Source organism: Prenolepis imparis, unplaced genomic scaffold (assembly GCF_030444845.1).
Source record: "Prenolepis imparis isolate NDT839.2.m4 unplaced genomic scaffold, iyPreImpa1.0 SCAF_7, whole genome shotgun sequence".
NCBI classification, from domain to species: Eukaryota; Metazoa; Arthropoda; class Insecta; order Hymenoptera; family Formicidae; genus Prenolepis; species Prenolepis imparis.
In genome coordinates, this window is record NW_028141165.1 from 17215607 (window position 1) to 17235367 (window position 19761).

Here is a 19761-nt window from a genome sequence, read left to right on the forward strand (position 1 = left end):
ATAGAATGAACACTTAATCTCACTTATAAAATCACTTGAGATTTTTACTGAACACTCGATCGAAATCACCGAAACTACTGAATTGCTACTGTTGATTGCCGAGTACCGACTGTCTCGAATATAAAAACAGTTGAAAATCTACTGTCTCCCTCTTTCTCTTATCGCATCGAGCTGCCGTAACACGCACTATACTTCTGAGATCGCGGCACTTTTAATAGCGTCGTTTTTGAGGATTGTATTACGCCGCGTAAAGTACGCGAATAAACAGCGGCACTGTCTCTACACATCAAAGCTTAGTTATCATGTCTTTATAAATAATTTTTTTTCAAAGTTTGGAAAACAATTGCAATAAATTATTATTAATAAATAATTATATACATATATATATAATATTAAATTACACAAACACACAAAATTAATAAAAAATATACATAAGTAAATAAAAGAAGTTATATACAAATAAATTAAATGTGTTTAGAGTTTAAATGTTTAAACACACAATTAGTCCCGTAACTAACAGAGATATAAAAAAAATTTAGAAAAAGTTGTTTTATTTAAACAAGCTAATATAATGAATAAAATAAAAATGTTTTAAATATTTGCGAGCAAAAAATTCAGGACCTGGATATCTTGAGAGCAAATAATTCAAGGAATATTCTGATGCTATAATAATGCGAGCAACTAATTTTTTTAATGCACTTTACTCTTGAGCGCCGCGTTTTGTTATTGGTATTTTCTTAAAAGCTGGAGCAAAAAAAATATTTTGGGCAGTAAATAGTAGCAAATAAATAGCAAAAAATTTTAGTATTATTAATTTTTTTCTCCGACTTATGCATATGCTATTTTTTATAATGGCTAGATAGCTTAATATTAAGCTATTTAGCCCTTCGTAACTTTTTAATGGTTTGAGCAAAAAAATTATTTTTTACAGCAAAAAATAGCAAAAAATTAGCAAATTAATTCCATATATAATTTATTGTGTTTTGATGATTTGGCTTAGATAGCTTAATATACCTTATACTTGACGGGTAAGATAAATTTGAGCACGATCGCGCGGATTTTTGTAAACTATTATTATATAATTATCGTTGAAAAATATATCGCGGCCTTGGTGGAAGAGATTTTGCGAGATGAATATAACGCTAAGATTCTTATGATGGTTTCCTTTAGTAAATAGATCTACGATAGTGTCGCACGATGACGATTCCCTCATAAAATCGTCAATTATCATTAATTTCAGAGATTGCGGATTGTTTGAATAATCTTCCAGACGCGGTAACCCCTCGCGAAATTCGATTATATTTTCTTCATTTTTAGCAAAGTATTACTGTATCCGTTCTTATGTACATTGTTTGCTTATTTTTCTTTATTTTCACTCCTGTCGCATTGCAGACGCTGATACGCATCTTGCCATTCGGCATAATAAAATAAAATTCTTTCGAATCGAACATCGTCTTTTCTTATTTCTTTTTTATTTCTAGTTAATAAAAAGCGGCTAGCCATGTTGGATCTCCTAATAATAGCATATCTTGAGATGATCTTTTGACTGACTTCGATATTAGAGAGGAAATCGATACTTTTATGTTTGAAGTATGTTATGTAATCTTTTTTACTTTTTTGTATTACTAGAACAACATAAGCGCGCGCCATTCTTCGATTTTATATTAAAAAGAATAATATTATTAAAATAATAATATTTTTTTGACAGAATCAACTGATAACTGTCAAAAAATATTAATCGAGTTTAAAGTACCATAACATATTATTTAAAACAAATTATAATTTAAATTTTACAACATATTATTATTTAAAAATTTAATTAACAAATTGACGCTTTAATCAGCTGATTTCTTTCAAAAAATATTACTAAAACGTTAATTTGCTAATTAAATTTCAAAGTAATATGTTATAAAAATTAAAGTAATAATGTTGATAATACTTTATTTTCGATTAATATTTTTTGACAGAAATCAGCTGATAACTGTGCAGTTTAAGTGCGCGAATTGCGGTGTAGTGCGCGGACGCGAGTGCGAGAGAGACAGTACGAGAGAGACAGAACGAGAGAGACAGAATCGAACGACACAAAAGAATATTTGAAACGGCACTATATTTACAGTTAATGTACAGAGATTGATACACGGCGATTGCGAGAAGTGCAATCGCTGCGCGAAGCTTATTTATCAGCCGGAAGTGCGATATAACGAAAGAAACTTGTTTGCGAACTGCGATCTATCGGTACGAACGACGTCAAGACGAGTGAGAGCGATCGGCGCTAAACGGGCAGCTTTATCCTTTTCGACCTTCGAGAAAGTACCAAAATGAGATCATCAATTTTTGGTCTCGTGACGGAGCGATAAAGGACTCTCTCGCAAGCCGGAGGACAAAGCTGTTTGTTTTCCGCGCGTTTGTTTTCTCGCGATGATTCGAGCGGCCGGTGTTTCGAACGAGCGATGTTTGACGACGCGCTAGAGCGAGAGCGCGCGATGTTTGACGACGCGCTAGAGCGAGCGCGCGCGGGCTTGCGCCGACGCACCGGCCGGCAGCTCGGATTTATTAGCCGTCGCGTTATAGATGATCGCCGGAATTGCATATTTCTTGAAATAGCACATTATGCTCGCCTACCCACACACACACACACACACACACACACACACACACACACACACACACACATATTTGCGACATCCCGCCCGCCTCGTCGAGATGCGAGCGACGACCAACCTCGCGATTCCTTTCTCATAGATGCATTCTTCGCGGCGATATGTCTCGAATCGATCGTAGCGATGTTGCGATCGAAATCAAGGGGCGTGCAGTCGCGCGTTTGACAGGTGAGGTTATGTGCCCCATGTGCACCGTTGCGACGTGATACGAGAAAAGGGCGAGTGTTCGAGCTGACAAGTTCGGGACCGGACAACGCGACAATTATGCAAGTGAGTGAACGTACGACTTACAATGTTACTGAGCGGAAACGAATACGTGTGTAATTGAGTGTGCATCTATTTTCAGGCGCGATTGTACGCGTGGCGCGGAGGAGATCGAAGCGCGATGATTTACGCGGACGATTCCGGATCCGCGGCGTCTGTCGTCGGCAGTGGCACAATCTTGACCACTGGGCGGGTCAGCTCGCCGACGGCGGTCCGGACATCCACCACGCGCACGTGGCCGTCCTGTCCCGGGTGCAGGCGAGTGACTCGAGCGAGCGGCCAGCGGCACGGCGGGGTGTTCTCGCCCTTGATGAGGCAGAGCTGGCCTTCCCTCAGGTTCCCTCGCGTGGCCCACCACTTGGGCCTTGGCGTAAGTCCCTGGAGGTATTCGCTGGTCCAACGTTGCCACAGGTGGTCGCGCATCTGCTGAAGGAGGCGCCAACGACTCAACCGACCTGGCCGCGCGTCCAGGAGCGAGGACTCTGGGACCGCGTTGAGCGGACCGCCAACCAGGAAGTGTCCAGGCGTCAGGGAGTCGAGATCCTCCGGGTCATCGGACAAGGCCTGAAGTGGTCTTGAATTGAGGCATGCTTCGACCTCGGCGAGGAGTGTTGTGAGCTCCTCGAACGTGAGCTTTGTCTCTCCGATGGTCCGTCGCAAATGGTGTTTCACCGCTTTGACCGCCGCCTCCCAGAGCCCTCCGAAGTGGGGGGCAGCCGGCGGATTGAAACTCCACTTGATGCCGTCGTCTGCCAGGTGTCCGGCGATCGACCTCATCTCTCGGCCAGCGGCCTTGAAGAGCTCCCTGAGTTGGTTGTCGACGCCGACGAAATTCGTCCCACGGTCACTGTAAATGGTCTCGCACAGCCCTCGGCGCGACACGAAGCGACGGAAGGCAGCTAGGAAGGCGTCGGCCGAGTAATCGCTTGCGACCTCCAGGTGGACAGCGCGGGAGCTGAAACATATGAAGACGACCAGAAACCCCTTATATGACTTCTGGCCGCGACCCTTCGAAGTCCGAAGCCAAACGGGGCCCGCGAGGTCCACCCCGGTGTGCATGAATGGCCTGCTTGGAGTGACACGTGCCCGTGGTAGAGCACCCATCATCGGCTGTGGAGTTGCCGCCCGCCATCGCACGCAAGTAAAGCAGCGATGGATATGTCGGCGAACCAGCTGACGTCCCCGCGGGATCCAGAACTGCTGCCGGATGCTAGCCAAGGTGGCCTGGACTCCCCCGTGCAGCGTGCGTCGGTGACAGGCGTCTATCACCAGGTGAGTTAACCGGGACTCCGGTGGTAGTATTGTAGGGTGGCGTTGATCGTTGTCTAAAACGGAATGTTTCAGCCTTCCTTGTACCCGCAGAATCCCTTCGTGGTCGAGCGTCGGAGCCAGCTTGCGGAGTGGACTTCGTCGAGGCATGGCTCTCCCGGCGCGGGCATCATCCAGTTCCGGATGAAAGTGCACTAACTGCACCACCCGGATCCAGCGGCGCATTGCCGCTTCCAGCTTTCGTGGCTCCAAGAGTGCCGGACGCGCCGTGCCCATTTTGATCTCTGCAGATTGGTGGTATCGGCTCCGCCAGCGCCACATCCAGGCGGAGACGCGGAGTAGATGACGGAGACTCGAGAAACGGCAGAGTTCTTCGGGTTCCCGAACGTCGGCAACCACGAGACATCGCAGCGGTCGCTGCTCCGGGATGTCATCGGCGGCTTCCATACTGGCGTCCTTTGGCCAGGCTTCCGGGCTTTCGCAGAGATAGTTCGGCCCCCTCCACCAGAGAGGATGTGAGAGAAGCTCCCTCGGTGATACTCCTCGGGATGCGCAGTCGGCTGGATTTTCTCGGCCAGGTACGTGTCGCCATTTTGCTTCTGGATTTGCTCGCTGTATTTCGCTCACACGATTTGCTACATATGTGGTCCATTTTGTAGGGTGTCCACGTACCCAGCCGAGCGTAACTGTGGAGTCCGTCCAGAGGTTCACCGCCGACACTTTCAGGCCCAGCGTAAGCCGTATGTGCTCGGCTAGTTTGGCTTGCAAGGTCGCAGCGCACAACTCCAGGCGAGGGAGCGATATTCTCTTCAACGGGGCGACCTTTATCCTGGCAGCAACCAGGGAGATGCTAGGTGTATCGTCGACAGTGGATCGCAGGTATACCACGGCGGCGTAGGCGCGCTCGGAGGCATCCGAGAAGCCGTGGAGCTCCCAGGCACTCGCGGAGACGTCGCTGCCAAACCAACGCGGTAGTCGAACTCCTTCTAGCAGCGGCAGCTCTTCCTCCAGCATGGTCCACGACGAAGCTTCTTTGGCCAACGGTGCGTCCCAATCGAGCTGCTGCAACCATGCAGTTTGGACGAGCAGCTTCGCTCGCACGATGAGTGGCGCCATCCAGCCTAGCGGATCGAACAGTCTAGCGGTTTGAGATAACACCGATCTCTTTGTAGGCGTGGTGTGGGGTGTTCTCCGCACTATTAACGCGAAGTCGTCACTGTCCGGATTCCATCGGAGGCCCAGCACGGAGTGGTCGTCCGTCGGCAGGCTGGCGTCGGCTGAAGACGTCAAGCGGTGTTCGAGCGGGACTTCCTCCAGGAGGGCCCGATGATTTGCGGCCCACTTTCGCAGAGGGAAACCGCCCGCCCTGCAGAGAGCTGACACCTGCATCAGACGCTGACGTCCCTCCTCCAAATCACCCGCTCCGGTGAGTATGTCGTCGACATAAATGTCTCCTCTCAACACGTCGGCGCCCAACGGGAAGCGGCTCTCCTCGTCTGCGGCTAGCTGGCGCAGCACGCGGATGGCGAGGTACGGTGCGCTTGCCAAGCCGTAGGTGACGGTGTTGAGCTGATAGTCTGACGGCTTGTCTTTCTCTCCCCACAGAACCCGCTGCAGGTCTCGGTCGTCCTGGTGCACCAGGATCTGCCTATACATTTTTTCCACGTCTGCCACGAAGACGTAGCGGTGACGTCGCCAACGGATCAGAACGTCCGCGAGCGCCGGCAGCAAATTCGGTCCGGTGTGAAGAAAGGCGTTGATTGAAGCGCCGGCCGCGTTGCGTGAAGAGCCGTTGAAGACCACGCGGATCTTGGCTTCGGGCCCGGAGCCCCGCAGCATTCCGTGATGCGGCAGGTAGCAAAGCGGAGTCTTCGACGCAGGCGACGGTCCGACGGCTTGCGACATGTGACCGAGTGACAGGTATTCGGCCATGAAGAGGTGGTACCGCTCACTGAAGTCGCTGTCGCGGACGAATTTTCGCGACATGACGTCCAGCATGCGGGAAGCGGCGCGACGTGTGAACGAAAGGTCAGGCAGATCCGAGCGCACGGGCAATCGCACTTGATAGCGACCGTCGCTAAGTCTCTCGTGCGTGTGCGCGAAGTGCTCCTCGCACGCGAGTTCGTCGGCGGTCAACGGCAGCGCGACCCGAGGAAGCTCTTCTGCTTCCCAGAAGCGTCGCACCAGCCTGGTGAGCTCTTCCACAGCGGAGCACTGCAAAGACGACACTTGAGTTGCAACGTGACCGACGCCTGCGGCTCCCAGCAGCACCCAACCTAGCTGAGTCCGCTGCGCGATTGGTTCAGAGGGTTCTCCACGTCGGAGGTCGGGCATCACGATGCTGGCGTAGGCGTCCGCTCCCAACAGCAGTTCCACGGGATCCTGGCGGTGGAACTCGGGATCAGCGAGCTCGAGCCCGTGAATATGAGACCACGACCGAGTCACACCGTCTGACGCGCCGCTGTAGATCGTCAGCCGCGGCAACACCAAGGATGACACGGTGAGCGAGAAGTGTCCAGTTAACGAAGACACGGTGACCGCGACTCGACCTCGTGAAGAGCCCGTCTGAACACCTCCGACCCCGAAGATGGCCACTGACGACGGGGTTCGCGAGAGGCGTAGTCTCTGCGCGAGAGACTCGGCTATTAGTGAGGTTTCGGATCCCGGGTCCACGAGCACGCGGACGATGTGACGGACTCCGACGCGATCCGTTACCCGCACACGAGCTGTCGCGAGTAAAACCGGTCCGCACTCCGCAGGTGGCTGCTTGGCGACGTGCACTGTAGCCGACGCGGATGGCCCGGCGGTGGGCACAGCGGTGAAGGCATCGTGCAAGGATGTGTGGTGGCGAGCTGAGCACTTGACACATACCTTGGCGGAGTTGCACTCTCCAAGTAAGTGGCGGCCCAGGCAGTTCCAACATCGTTGGTGAGTAGTGACGGCCTCGCGTTTCTCCTGTGCCGTCTTCCTCTTGTACAGGTCACAATAAGCCAAAAAGTGTTCCCTTTTGCACAGGGGGCAGCTGCGGTTCGAGTCCGGCCCTTTACCTCCTACTAGACTGGAGCGAGCAGGTTTCCCGGATTTCTCCATTGACTTGCCGGACGACTCGGCGCTGATCGTCTGCAGCACCTCCTGCGTCATCAGTTGCTCCTGCAGGAACGTGCGAAGCTCCTCATAGGTCGGTGGCTCAGATGATTTTCCAAGAGAGCTCTCCCACTCGCGCCGAGTCTTCGGATCGAGAAGCTCGACCACTAGGTGGACGAAAAGATCCGAGGAGGCTCCGATCGGACGCCCGATGCCCTCCAGAGCGCCGACGGTGGAGAGCACACCATGAAAAATGCGACGAAGACCTGACGCGGAAGCAGTCTTCATTCGCGGCAGTGATGTGAAGGCCGACAGGTAGGATCTCACCAAGAGTCTCTTGTTCTCATAATGATCGTTTAGCGTGGCCCAGGCGCGCTCAAAGTTGTCTTCTGTTGTCGGCAGGTTCCGGATCAACTGCTCGGCGTCGCCCTTCACGCTTGTCTTCAAATAGTGTATCTTCTCTACTTTGGACAAGGACGGCTCCTCGACGACGATCGACCGGAACAGGTCGCGAAAGGCTGGCCACTCCTCGAACCGGCCGGAGAATTGAGGCAGCTGGATCCGAGGCAGAGTCTTGCGCGACAATGTAGACTCGATTCGCGCGGGCTCCGACGTCGTTGCGGCGGAGAGCGACCTTTCGAGGTCCAACAGCGCGGCGCGTTGCCGTATGTACGCGTCTTCGACGAGACCCGCCAAGTCTGAGGTGATGTAATCGTCGCCCTTTAGCTCATCGCTGTATTCGGAGTACAAGTGTTCATGCTGCTCCTCAAATTTCGTCCATTTTGTTTCTAGGACCTTCCTCGCAGATTCCGCCAAGGAGGCGGTCAGCTTGGCGGAACCCATCTTCTTCAAATTCTCATAGATGCGGGCGATGCGCCTGTGGAGCTCGCGCTGAGAGTTGATTAAACCCTCCATTCTGTTTCAGAATGCACGAACACTTCACCACTGCGTCACTGGTTCACCGAAGTCGCGACAACTGCGGGTGCCGGGTACCACTAGGACGCGAGGATCCGGCTCGAAGGACCAGAAAATGTGCAGTTTAAGTGCGCGAATTGCGGTGTAGTGCGCGGACGCGAGTGCGAGAGAGACAGTACGAGAGAGACAGAACGAGAGAGACAGAATCGAACGACACAAAAGAATATTTGAAACGGCACTATATTTACAGTTAATGTACAGAGATTGATACACGGCGATTGCGAGAAGTGCAATCGCTGCGCGAAGCTTATTTATCAGCCGGAAGTGCGATATAACGAAAGAAACTTGTTTGCGAACTGCGATCTATCGGTACGAACGACGTCAAGACGAGTGAGAGCGATCGGCGCTAAACGGGCAGCTTTATCCTTTTCGACCTTCGAGAAAGTACCAAAATGAGATCATCAATTTTTGGTCTCGTGACGGAGCGATAAAGGACTCTCTCGCAAGCCGGAGGACAAAGCTGTTTGTTTTCCGCGCGTTTGTTTTCTCGCGATGATTCGAGCGGCCGGTGTTTCGAACGAGCGATGTTTGACGACGCGCTAGAGCGAGAGCGCGCGATGTTTGACGACGCGCTAGAGCGAGCGCGCGCGGGCTTGCGCCGACGCATCGGCCGGCAGCTCGGATTTATTAGCCGTCGCGTTATAGATGATCGCCGGAATTGCATATTTCTTGAAATAGCACATTATGCTCGCCTACCCCCCCCCCCCCCCCCACACACACACACACACACACACACACACACATTTGCGACAATAACTGTCAAATATAATAACCTAATTTAAAGTAGCTAATTTCTTTCAAAAATTATTAATAAATCTTTTCGTCAATATAATCGTAATTAGTCTCGATGTTGTGATTCTCTCTGTGATTATCTCGATTATCAAAAGATTCTTGTAGAAAATTCTATTTTCTTGTTCACACTTTCTGTTCAAGATATAAATACTAAATTTTTATTGCATTGCATAATTAATTAATAATTAATTAATATATTTTTTTATGCGTTGATTGTAAATACATGCATAAAAATATGTGAATTAATTATGCAATGCATACAAATTTATTATTTAAATCTTTAACAGAGAACAAAAAAAAAATAGAATTTTTTACAAGAATCTTTCGATCAAAATATCTGCGCTTTCATTAGATTCGCGCGCCTTGTACACATCCACCACGCTGCATGTGTCGCGCCAAACTGACCGCAAGCCTCTGAGGAGCGATGTCGCCAAGCGCACCCCACACGTCCACTACGCTGCGCGTCTCGCGCGCGACTGATTCTCGATTCTCGAGACGTTGCGATTGCGAGACTAACCGTCAGTCTCGCGCGAGACGCGCAGCGTGGCGGATGTATAGGCTGCGTTTGGCGATACCGCTGCTCAGAGTCTTGCGGTCAGTCTCGCGCGAGACGTGCAACGTGGTGGATATGTATATACAGACGCGCGAATCTGATAGAAGCGCAGATATTTTGATCGAAAGATTCTTGCAGATAATTCTATTTTTTTTCTCTGTTAAAGATTTAAATAATAAATTTTTATGCATTGTATAATTAATTCACATATTTTCATGCATATATTGTAATCAACGCATAAAAAAATATATATTAATTAATTATGCAATTAATTATGCATAAAAACTCAGTATTTAAATCTAAAAGAAAGTGTGAACAAAAAAGTAGAACTTTCTATAAGAATCTTTTGATAATCGAGATAATCACAACGTCGAAATTAATTACGATTTTATTGACGAAAGAATTTATTAATATTTTTTGATAGAAATTAGCTACTTTAAACTCGGTTAATATTTTTGACTGTTATCAGCTGTTTTTTGTAAAAAAATATTAATCGAGGATAAAGTATTATAACGTGTATTATTTACAACATATTACTATTTTAATAATTATATTAATATTTTAATAATATTTTTTTAAATTTAAGTATAGCAAATTAACACTTTATTAATATTTTTGACATGCAGCTGATTAAAGCGTTAATTTGCTAATTAAATTTTAAAATAATATTGTTATAAAAATTAAACTAATAGTATGTTTTAAATAAAATGTTATAGAGTACTTTAAACTCGATTGATATTTTTTTGACAGTAATCAGCTGATTTCTGTATCATTGTCTTTAACATAAAATTGAGGAATCGCGCTTGTATCGTTCTAGACCCTTTCTAAAAAGGCATATAAAATCGATTTTCGCAAGTATTGTTGCCTCTTTTTCGCGATGTTGATTAGCTGCCTCGATTTGCGTTGTATACATAGCATCGAGAGGTTGTCATCGCGGAGTTAGAGCAGTTTGACAGTTAGTTCAAAATAAAATAAAATAAAATAATATGTTTTAAATAATATATTACAATATTTAAAACTCTGTTAATATTTTTGACAGTTATCAGATGATAATCTCCATGCTACGAATATAATGCACAACGCGCAAACAATACTTCGAGACTTTCGAGAATCGACTTAACATCCCTTTTTTTATAAAGAGAGATTATCTAACAATAAGTGTGTATAAATTGCAATATGATAATTACAGGGTCATGACACTACAGCAATGGGTATAATTTTTGCTTTATTATTATTAGCTGAACACAAAGATATTCAGGTATCTTTTTCCTCAATAAATTGCGATATATATTATTTTTATTGCAAATTGTATTTAAAGTAGTACGAATTTCACGCTTTTGTAGCGCATTTTTTCTTTATATAACAATATATACATATATTTTCAAAAAATTAAAACACTTCTAAAATAAATATAATTTTTTTTATTTATTAAAAATTTATTTGTATTTATGCGCTTAAAAACCAGAATAATAAAAATGATCTTTAATTATTATCGATGAAACAGGAACGTGTGAGGGTTGAAGTCGATACCGTGATGCAAGAGAACGGAGGGAAACTTACGATGAGATCGTTGCAAAATTTATCATATTTAGACAGATGTTTAAAGGAAGCGTTACGTTTGTATCCAAGCGTGTTTTTTATATCACGGAAAGCTGCGGAAGACGTAAAATTAGGTAATTAATCACGTTTTTGCTGCATATATGTATCTACGAACAATTAACATTACGGAGTATATTATTGGAAGTATAATAAGTTTGAAATAAAGTTTAATTGCTTTAACATTTTAAGCATACAATATTATGTATATTTTTATTCTCAGTAAACTCTTACTTTTGTAGATCGCATCTAATGTTATAATATTTTTTTCAGAGTCATATGTCGTGCCTGCTGGAACGATTCTACATCTTCATATCTATGGGCTTCACAGAGATCCCAATTTTTGGTCAAATCCAGAAGTATTCGATCCGGATAGATTTTTGCCCGGAGAATCCAGCAGCGCTGGACCGAGGAATTGCATAGGTAAATTGGTCGCGATTTTCGTTTCTGCTCGTCGATAAATTTTAATACACTTTGAATTGCAGGCCAACGATTCGGTTTGCTGGAGTTGAAAGCTATGATAGCTCCTTTGGTACATAATTTTTACTTGGAGCCTGTTGATTATTTAAAGGATGTCTGGCTGAGGGCCGATATAATAATTCGTCCTTCTCATCCAGTTCGCGTAAGATTTATTCCAATCAGATGCAAACAATCATTTGAAACTAACATCGATACCACATGAATGTAAAAAATTGATGTATTGCAAAAATGAAAAAAAGAAAAAAAATATTATATAATGTTTTAACATACTATATATTTTATATATATAAACATTATTATATTATTTAACAGTAAGTTAAATTAAGATATGTTTTATTTTTTTATTGAAATATATTCCTTTGACAAAAATTGACTTTTATAATGTAAAAATTTATCAAAATAAAGAGCAATTATGTGTCATGTACCTTGGTAGTATAATTTTTCATTTAAGGACCGACTGATCCGAAACCAATAATTGTGTTTATTACAACTAAAATAGAACTTAAAAGTAGCAACGAGCGTTCGCGGACTTATCTACGGATTATTTTTGTAACGATAAATGACTAAACTGCTTAATGCGCATCTCTGAATCATCTTATAATATATCTGCTGAACCTTTCGAATTAACAAAACGTTAGAATATTTGATCATATACAATTTTCTAATCAAAATTTGTCAAAGAAGTATAAAATTATTTTCTATTGTATTGCCAAATTTGATGTTAATATTTTAATTTCAAACAAGAATGATTTTAAACGAAAAAACAAGCGCTATTTTAAATCAATACTTATCAAACGATTACACAATAATTCTCACTTTTTTCAGATAAATAAAATGTTTTCTAATTTGCAATCAAAATATTTTAAAAATTATTAATTTTGTCTATTAAAATGTAAAACTCTTACTTCTACCTCTAACAAAGAAGCGCTTTAAATGTGAGCTCAAAACACGGGCCTTATTATCAATATGCTCTTGACCTAAGAACGACCTAAGATTTCAAAACGGCTATAAATACAAGACCAAGTCAGAGTAGTTTACATTAGTCGGCGGATATTTGTATTATTGACATATGTTCATCCGATTGACAAAATTTGCGATTCCATTTTAAACATTTGAGTGGTGTTTCAATTAATCGTCACCTCAGAAAATCTGTCAGGTAATCGACAGTATTTGTATAAAATAACATATTATAAAAATCTATTGTATTTGAACAATGGTTAATAATATCATAATTAATGTATGCACGTAACTTTTACATAAATTTTTATAAGTTGTTAGCTGCGTTTGGTTGTTAAAATTTTATTTAATGTATTATTTTTACGAAAATGTTGAATTAAAACTATAAAAACATAGAAAGACTCTTTTCAGCAATCGCGATCATTATATAATTTGTATTACATAAAAACACAAAATATAAAAGAATAATAATTTTGATAAAAATTAAATAATTTATTGTTTATGGCAGTGTTTGTGAATGCATACTTATACAACTCTAGTTTATTAAAGAAATGAAGTTTAAACGGATTTTATATTATATTATCGCTTAATTACAAATATTTTATAATTATTTCACTTATCTAGCAGTGCAGACTGCGTATCACACTAAAGATAAACACAAAGTGAAACATCGTTTTATTTTATAATATATGTATAATATGTGTATTTTATTTTTATATGCCACTCGATAATATACATTTTTATCTAAAATTACAAAATACATTATTGATTGCTTGAGAAATCATTTATAATTATAAACTGATTAAGAATGCTAAACATAACTTACAATTAGATAAAAATTATTTGAGATAATTGACGTAAGAATAACATTTGCTCTAATTATGATATTATAGTAATCAATGTTTAGATTTTATTATGTTACGAAAGTTTATCTTATATAATAAATAAAAAATTATATAATAAATAAAAAAATTATTATATTATAAACAATTACAATAATCGATTAAAAATTTTGTTATTTGATTCACAAATTTTTATTACACAAATAATGTTTTGACACGTTTTACTCAAGAATAAGAGAAGCAGGCAGCGAAAAAGAAGATTGAGCTTAATTAGATGATCAAGGAGTTCATTACATTAAGAAACAATGTTTATAATTTTATTATTATCATCCATTGTTATTTTACTGGTGTATAATTATTATGTGCATCATGGAAGGAGAAATGGACGACTTATTAATCTTATACCGGGACCACCAAGCTATCCGATATTTGGTAATATATTACAAGCGTTAGTTTCAATAGGCAAGTACAAAAATTCAAATGTATTTACATTAATTAACATATAATCCGTCATTCATATTAAAGCAAAACAAAAATTGTAGACTAAATAAATTTATAAATTCTGGAACGTATATTTGTCAATATTATTGAGCATTGTTGATTACTCATATATAATAATTATTCAAACTTATCAGCATTTCCTTTTGCAATAATATTTCCTTAATAATTTTTATATGCGTTTTTAACGGATCTAAGTAACTGTACAAAAACATTAAAATTAATCCCACGATGATTTTTGTAGTCATATTTACAACATATTTTTCAGAAAAACTATGGAACTTTTCGTGTTATTTATCTGATGAGTATTATCCTATTGTAAGATTCTGGGCTGTCTTTAGACCCTTTATATTTATTCGTCATCCAGATGATATAAAGGTAAAAAAAGAAATTCAAGTTTCTGCGTATAGACATTATGATTTATCTAGATTTAAGTATCTTGCTTTCTTGTGTCGCAAGAAGATTTTGATCGTAGAAAATGTTTCTTAAAAAAACAAAAAGAGAGAATATCGGAGATATTCAATCGAGAATAGATAAAAAATTGAGATACAACTAATAAATTATCTGTATATATAAGATTGATTGATATAATATATAACAAATTGGTGTTTCTCTCATAATTTGTTTTTAATAATTACAGACGATATTGAACAGTACCAAGCACATAGAAAAAGGTATGGTATATAACACGTTACATCCTTGGTTCGCCACAGGTCTTCTCACCAGCACAGGTAATGATGTTAACATATAAGCACACATACTTTATTATTACAGTCTATTAGCGGCCTGTTTCCATTACGAAAAATTAAATAAAATTTTACAATTAGATTTGAATATTTTAAACGGTGAATTATTATAAAATTCTTTGTTGTAATGAATTTAGAAAAAACTTGCAAGCGCAATCACATTGAATAAGGATAATTTCGCAATGGTATATGTATTTTCAAGTAAATAGAAATGATAAATGTTTTGCAATTAAAGAACATTTTCAATTAATCAAACTATTGTGTAACAGACTTTTTAATGAATTTGAATCCATTTCTGTCTGTCAATCCATAAGATTTTAATTACAAAATAATAATTGAATTTACGATGATATCTACAACTTTTTTTTGGAAAAAATTTTATGAAAAGAGGGTCTAAAGAATTATAAAAGAATTTTGCGATATAAAAAAATAAATTTTTAATTAATATTATTTAAGGATTGGTCAATTAAATATTAAATTAAAAGAGATAGTAATTTTATGTCATTTTTATTTTATTGCATAATTTTGTGTTCTCGTTTTTCATTTTTGTTTTAGGCGCTAAGTGGCACATGCGGCGAAAGATATTAACACCTGCATTCCATTTCAATATATTAAATCAGTTTTTTGATATCTTGATTAAGGAGGGCGAATGCATGACAAAATCTTTGAAGGATGTTGGAGGGACAGTTGTAAAAGATTTGGTACCATTTATTAGTGAATATACGTTAAACGCGATATGCGGTAAGATCTCTGCAATATGTTTCTGTAGTATATACACAAAGATTTAATTATAAAAATAATGATAACTTAAGATAAGAAGAGAATTTGTTGCTATATTAATGCTACAAAGTAATATTACAATGAAGATAGATAATATTATATTTGATTTTTTATACCAAAAATTATATATTCATATTCACCTGAAAAAAATCTTCGTCTATCTTTTCAATCTTATATAATAAATGCACTTGCAGAAACTGCCATGGGCATCTCTCTGCAAAATTTGGGCGAGTTCCAGCAACAGTATCGAAATGCAATTCACGATATAATCGAACTAATAGTTTATAGGTAATTTACAGATACAGAAAATAATTATGTATATTTATAATCCTTTGAGTTATGATTGTGATATATATTTTGAAAAATAATTATTGAATAATTACTGAATAGTCATATGAAGATAAACAATTACTGAAAGAAAAAAATTGGTTTAAGTCAGCAATTAGCAATCAAAATGTATTGTACTCATTGTCCGGTTAATGTTTCATTTAAAAATAAAAATTATTTGCAATATTTAAAATGTTAAAAAGATTGAAAACATTAGAGTTTTGAAAAACTAAGAAAAAGAAATTCTGCAATAAAATTTGAAGATAAATTATCTTAGATCAAACAATGTTTAGCTAAAAAGTACAAAATGTGCAAAAGATTTTGTATACCTTTCTTGTTACATATATAATTAAAATTCAATATTCTTTGCTAATCTATGATAACATAAGATTTACTCTAAAAGTTTACGGTAAATTTAAATATGGATTTTACAAGATTACATCATTATTAAAATTTTATAACTTTATTGATTTATAGATATGTGCGTCCTTGGTTCTTTAACGATTTATTATTCGCATTGACGCCACAAGGAAAGAAGCAAAAAAAAATATTGAAAATATTGCATGGATTTACGGAAAAAGTATAAAGCATGTTAATTCAGATTTTGCAAAATATCTCCTTTATGTAAAACTACAATTTTCTCAATCTTTGTATTAGGTATAAAATTGCGAGATTAATTAAAAATATTGATAATAATAAATTATGCAATTAATATGTTTAATATAAAACATTGTGCGATTGCTATTTAATACAAAAAAATTTAATATTGTTTAGATCATCGCGGAAAGAAAACTTTATCACGAACGCACGAATGATAGATATTTGAAAAACCTTGAAAGTGACAAAAGGACGGAGATAGAAGATGTAGAAGTGTTCGGATGTACGTAAGAATCTAATCAGAGATTGTATTAAAGCTTGATTGCGCATATAATCTTATAAATAATACTTGTAATATTTATATATTAAAGTTATTTATATATTATATATTAAAAATATATTAAAAAAAATATACAAGTTAAGAATTTACATGTTATTAATTTTAAGAGCATGATTAAATGAATTTATTATTTTATATTATATCTATTTATTTGCTCGTTAGTTGGCCTTTCACTATATTCCATTATTATTATTTATTGCGTTGCATTATACGAGCCTTTTTTTTTTTTTTTTTTTTTTTTTTTTTTTTTTTTTTTTTTTTTTATTATATATTAAATATATAAACACATGTAATGATGCAACTTATGTCTGCCGTATAATTAAATTATTATTATTATTTGTGATATAGTTCGAATTTTAATGGACACAATGATGTCAAATAATTGAATTGAGACATGCAAAAATGAGATTAATGCTTTTTTATTTCTAGTTAAAAAAAGCAACTAGCAATGTTGGACCTCTTAATAATGGCATCTAGAGAAGGTTTATTGACCGATTTAGATATCAGAGAAGAAATCGATACATTTATGTTTGAGGTATGTATTTGCAATGTTTTATTAATTTTTGTAACATTATCTAAGCACATGCAATGATGTATATATGACGATAATTACAGGGTCATGATACTACAGCGATGGCTATGACTTTTGCTTTATTACTGTTAGCTGAACATAAGGATATTCAGGTACTTTATATCACTATATATCTCAATATATGAGATATATTATTTTTATTACAATTTTTATTCAAAGCAACACAGATGTCAAGCTTTTGTTGCGTATTTTTTCAATATATATTGATATACAAATTCCGAAAAAATTAAAACACACATCTCTAAAATAAATATAACATTTTTTATATTTATTATGGATTTATTTGTATATAATATATACATAAAAACCAGAATATTAAAACATGAATTTTAATTATTATTGATGGCACAGGAACGTGTGAGGATTGAAGTCGATACCGTGATGCAAGAGAATGGAGGAAAACTTACGATGAGATCGTTGCAAAATTTACCATATTTAGACAGATGTTTAAAAGAAACACTTCGTTTGTATCCCAGCGTAGATATAATATCACGAAAAGCTGCGGAAGACGTAAAATTACGTAATTTTTCATTTTTTTTGCTACATTTTCGACAATATCACATTACAAGAAGCATATTATCGAATATAAAATAAGTTTAAAATAAAGTTTAATTGTTTTAACATTTTAAACATAAAATATTATGTATATTTTTTATTTCTCAAAAGAATTTTTACCTTCTAAATGGCATTTAATTTTATAATACATTTTTCAGAGTCATATGTTGTACCTTCTGGAACGAACATATATCTTAATTTCTACGCAGTTCACAGAGATCCCAATTTTTGGCCAAATCCAGATGTATTTGATCCGGATAGATTTTTATCCAAAAGGATCCAAAATCGTCATCCGTATTCCTATTTACCGTTCAGTGCTGGACCGAGGAATTGTATAGGTAAATTGATCGCAATTTTTGCTTCTCCTCGCATCGATAAATTTTAATACATTTCGAATTGTAGGTCAACGATTCGGTTTGCTGGAGTTGAAGGCTATGGTAGCTCCTTTAGTGCACAATTATTACTTGGAACCCGTTGATTATTTAAAAGATGTCCGGCTGAGGGCCGATATAATAATTCGTCCTTCTCATCCGGTTCATGTAAGATTTATTCCAATCAGATGCAAACAGCCGTTTGAAACTAACACGGATTCCACATGAATGTATGAAATTGATGTATTGCAAAAAAAAAAAAAAATATTTTTATACATACTATATGTTGAACAAAATATATATATATATATATACATTATATAATCTACATTATTTTTTTAATATAAACATATTATCCAACAATAAATTAAATGCAGATGTGTATTTTTATTTTTCTTTATAAGTAAAATACTCTCTTGACAAAAAATGACTTTACTACATACATATATACATACATTTGACTCCAAACGCGCACTTCTCGCATCTACATGACCTTTTTCATAAGGAACTAGAACAACACAAGCGCGCGCTATTCTTCGATTTTAGATTAAAAAAAATAATTATTAAAATAATAATTATTAAAATAATGACAGAATTAACTAATAACTCCCAAAAAATATTAATCGTCTTTAGATTAAATTAAATTAAATTAAATTAAATAAAAAAAAATAAAATAAAATAAGAAAAAAGTATGGGATCCACGCCTTAAAAATTTTAATTTTCAATATTTTAAAACGAGCCAAAAATTATTCTTTTATATATTTCAACAGTACATTGTCTTCACATTATGATGGTACCATCAACATAACAGCCTACAAACTTTTTGGTATAAAATATGTAATATAATTGTGCGCCGTATGGGATCCGCGGCTTAAAAATTTTAATTTTCAATATTTTAAAACGAGCCAAAAATTATTCTTTTATATATTTCAACAGTACCTATCCTGCACATTATGATGGTACCATCAGCATACCAGCCTACAAATTTCTTGATCCAATATACGTAAAATAAATTCGCGCCGTATGGGGTCCGCGGCTTAATAATTTTAAATTTCATTACTTTAAAACGCGCCAAAAATTATTCGTGTATATATTTCAACAGTACCTATCCTGCACATTATGATGGTACCATCAGCATACCAGCCTACAAACTTTTTGATCCAATATACGTAAAATATATTCGCGCCGTATGGGGTCCGCGGCTTAATAATTTTAAATTTTATTACTTTAAAACGCGCCAAAAATTATTCGTGTATATATTTCAACAGTACCTATCCTGCACATTATGATGGTACCATCAGCATACCAGCCTACAAACTTTTTGATCCAATGTACGTAAAATGAATCCGCGCCGGAAGGCGTCAGCGACTTTAAAATTTAAATTTTCAATATTTTCAAACGAGCAAAAAATTATTCTTTTATACATATATTTCAACAGTACATTGTCTTCACATAATGATGGTACCATCAGCATACCAGTGTA

The 19761-nt window shown here is 38.2% G+C and overlaps 2 protein-coding genes and 1 pseudogene across 3 annotated transcripts; all 3 read left to right on the plus strand.

Annotated features, from left to right (window-relative positions):
• The first annotated feature begins 1501 nt into the window (after window positions 1–1501).
• On the plus strand, window positions 1502–11875 carry LOC145938664 (cytochrome P450 4C1-like). Its single transcript, XM_083042431.1, is given in 6 exon segments — window positions 1502–1525; window positions 1528–1590; window positions 10787–10855; window positions 11102–11270; window positions 11467–11616; window positions 11679–11875. Coding segments are annotated over 6 exon segments (672 nt in total).
• LOC145938935 (uncharacterized) lies at window positions 2648–3382 on the plus strand. Its single transcript, XM_083042858.1, has 2 exons — window positions 2648–2930; window positions 3007–3382. Exons 1-2 carry the CDS (start codon window positions 2925–2927, stop codon window positions 3352–3354), a joined length of 354 nt encoding a protein of 117 aa, XP_082898984.1. The 5' UTR covers window positions 2648–2924; the 3' UTR covers window positions 3355–3382.
• Window positions 11876–12724: 849 nt separating the features above from the next.
• On the plus strand, window positions 12725–18531 carry LOC145938022 (cytochrome P450 4C1-like; annotated as a pseudogene). Its single transcript, XR_014425667.1, has 13 exons — window positions 12725–12829; window positions 13703–13934; window positions 14239–14348; window positions 14611–14701; window positions 15272–15457; window positions 15691–15784; window positions 16301–16403; window positions 16598–16707; window positions 17190–17295; window positions 17376–17444; window positions 17704–17872; window positions 18066–18245; window positions 18310–18531. The product of XR_014425667.1 is annotated as a cytochrome P450 4C1-like (transcript).
• Window positions 18532–19761: the final 1230 nt, after the last annotated feature.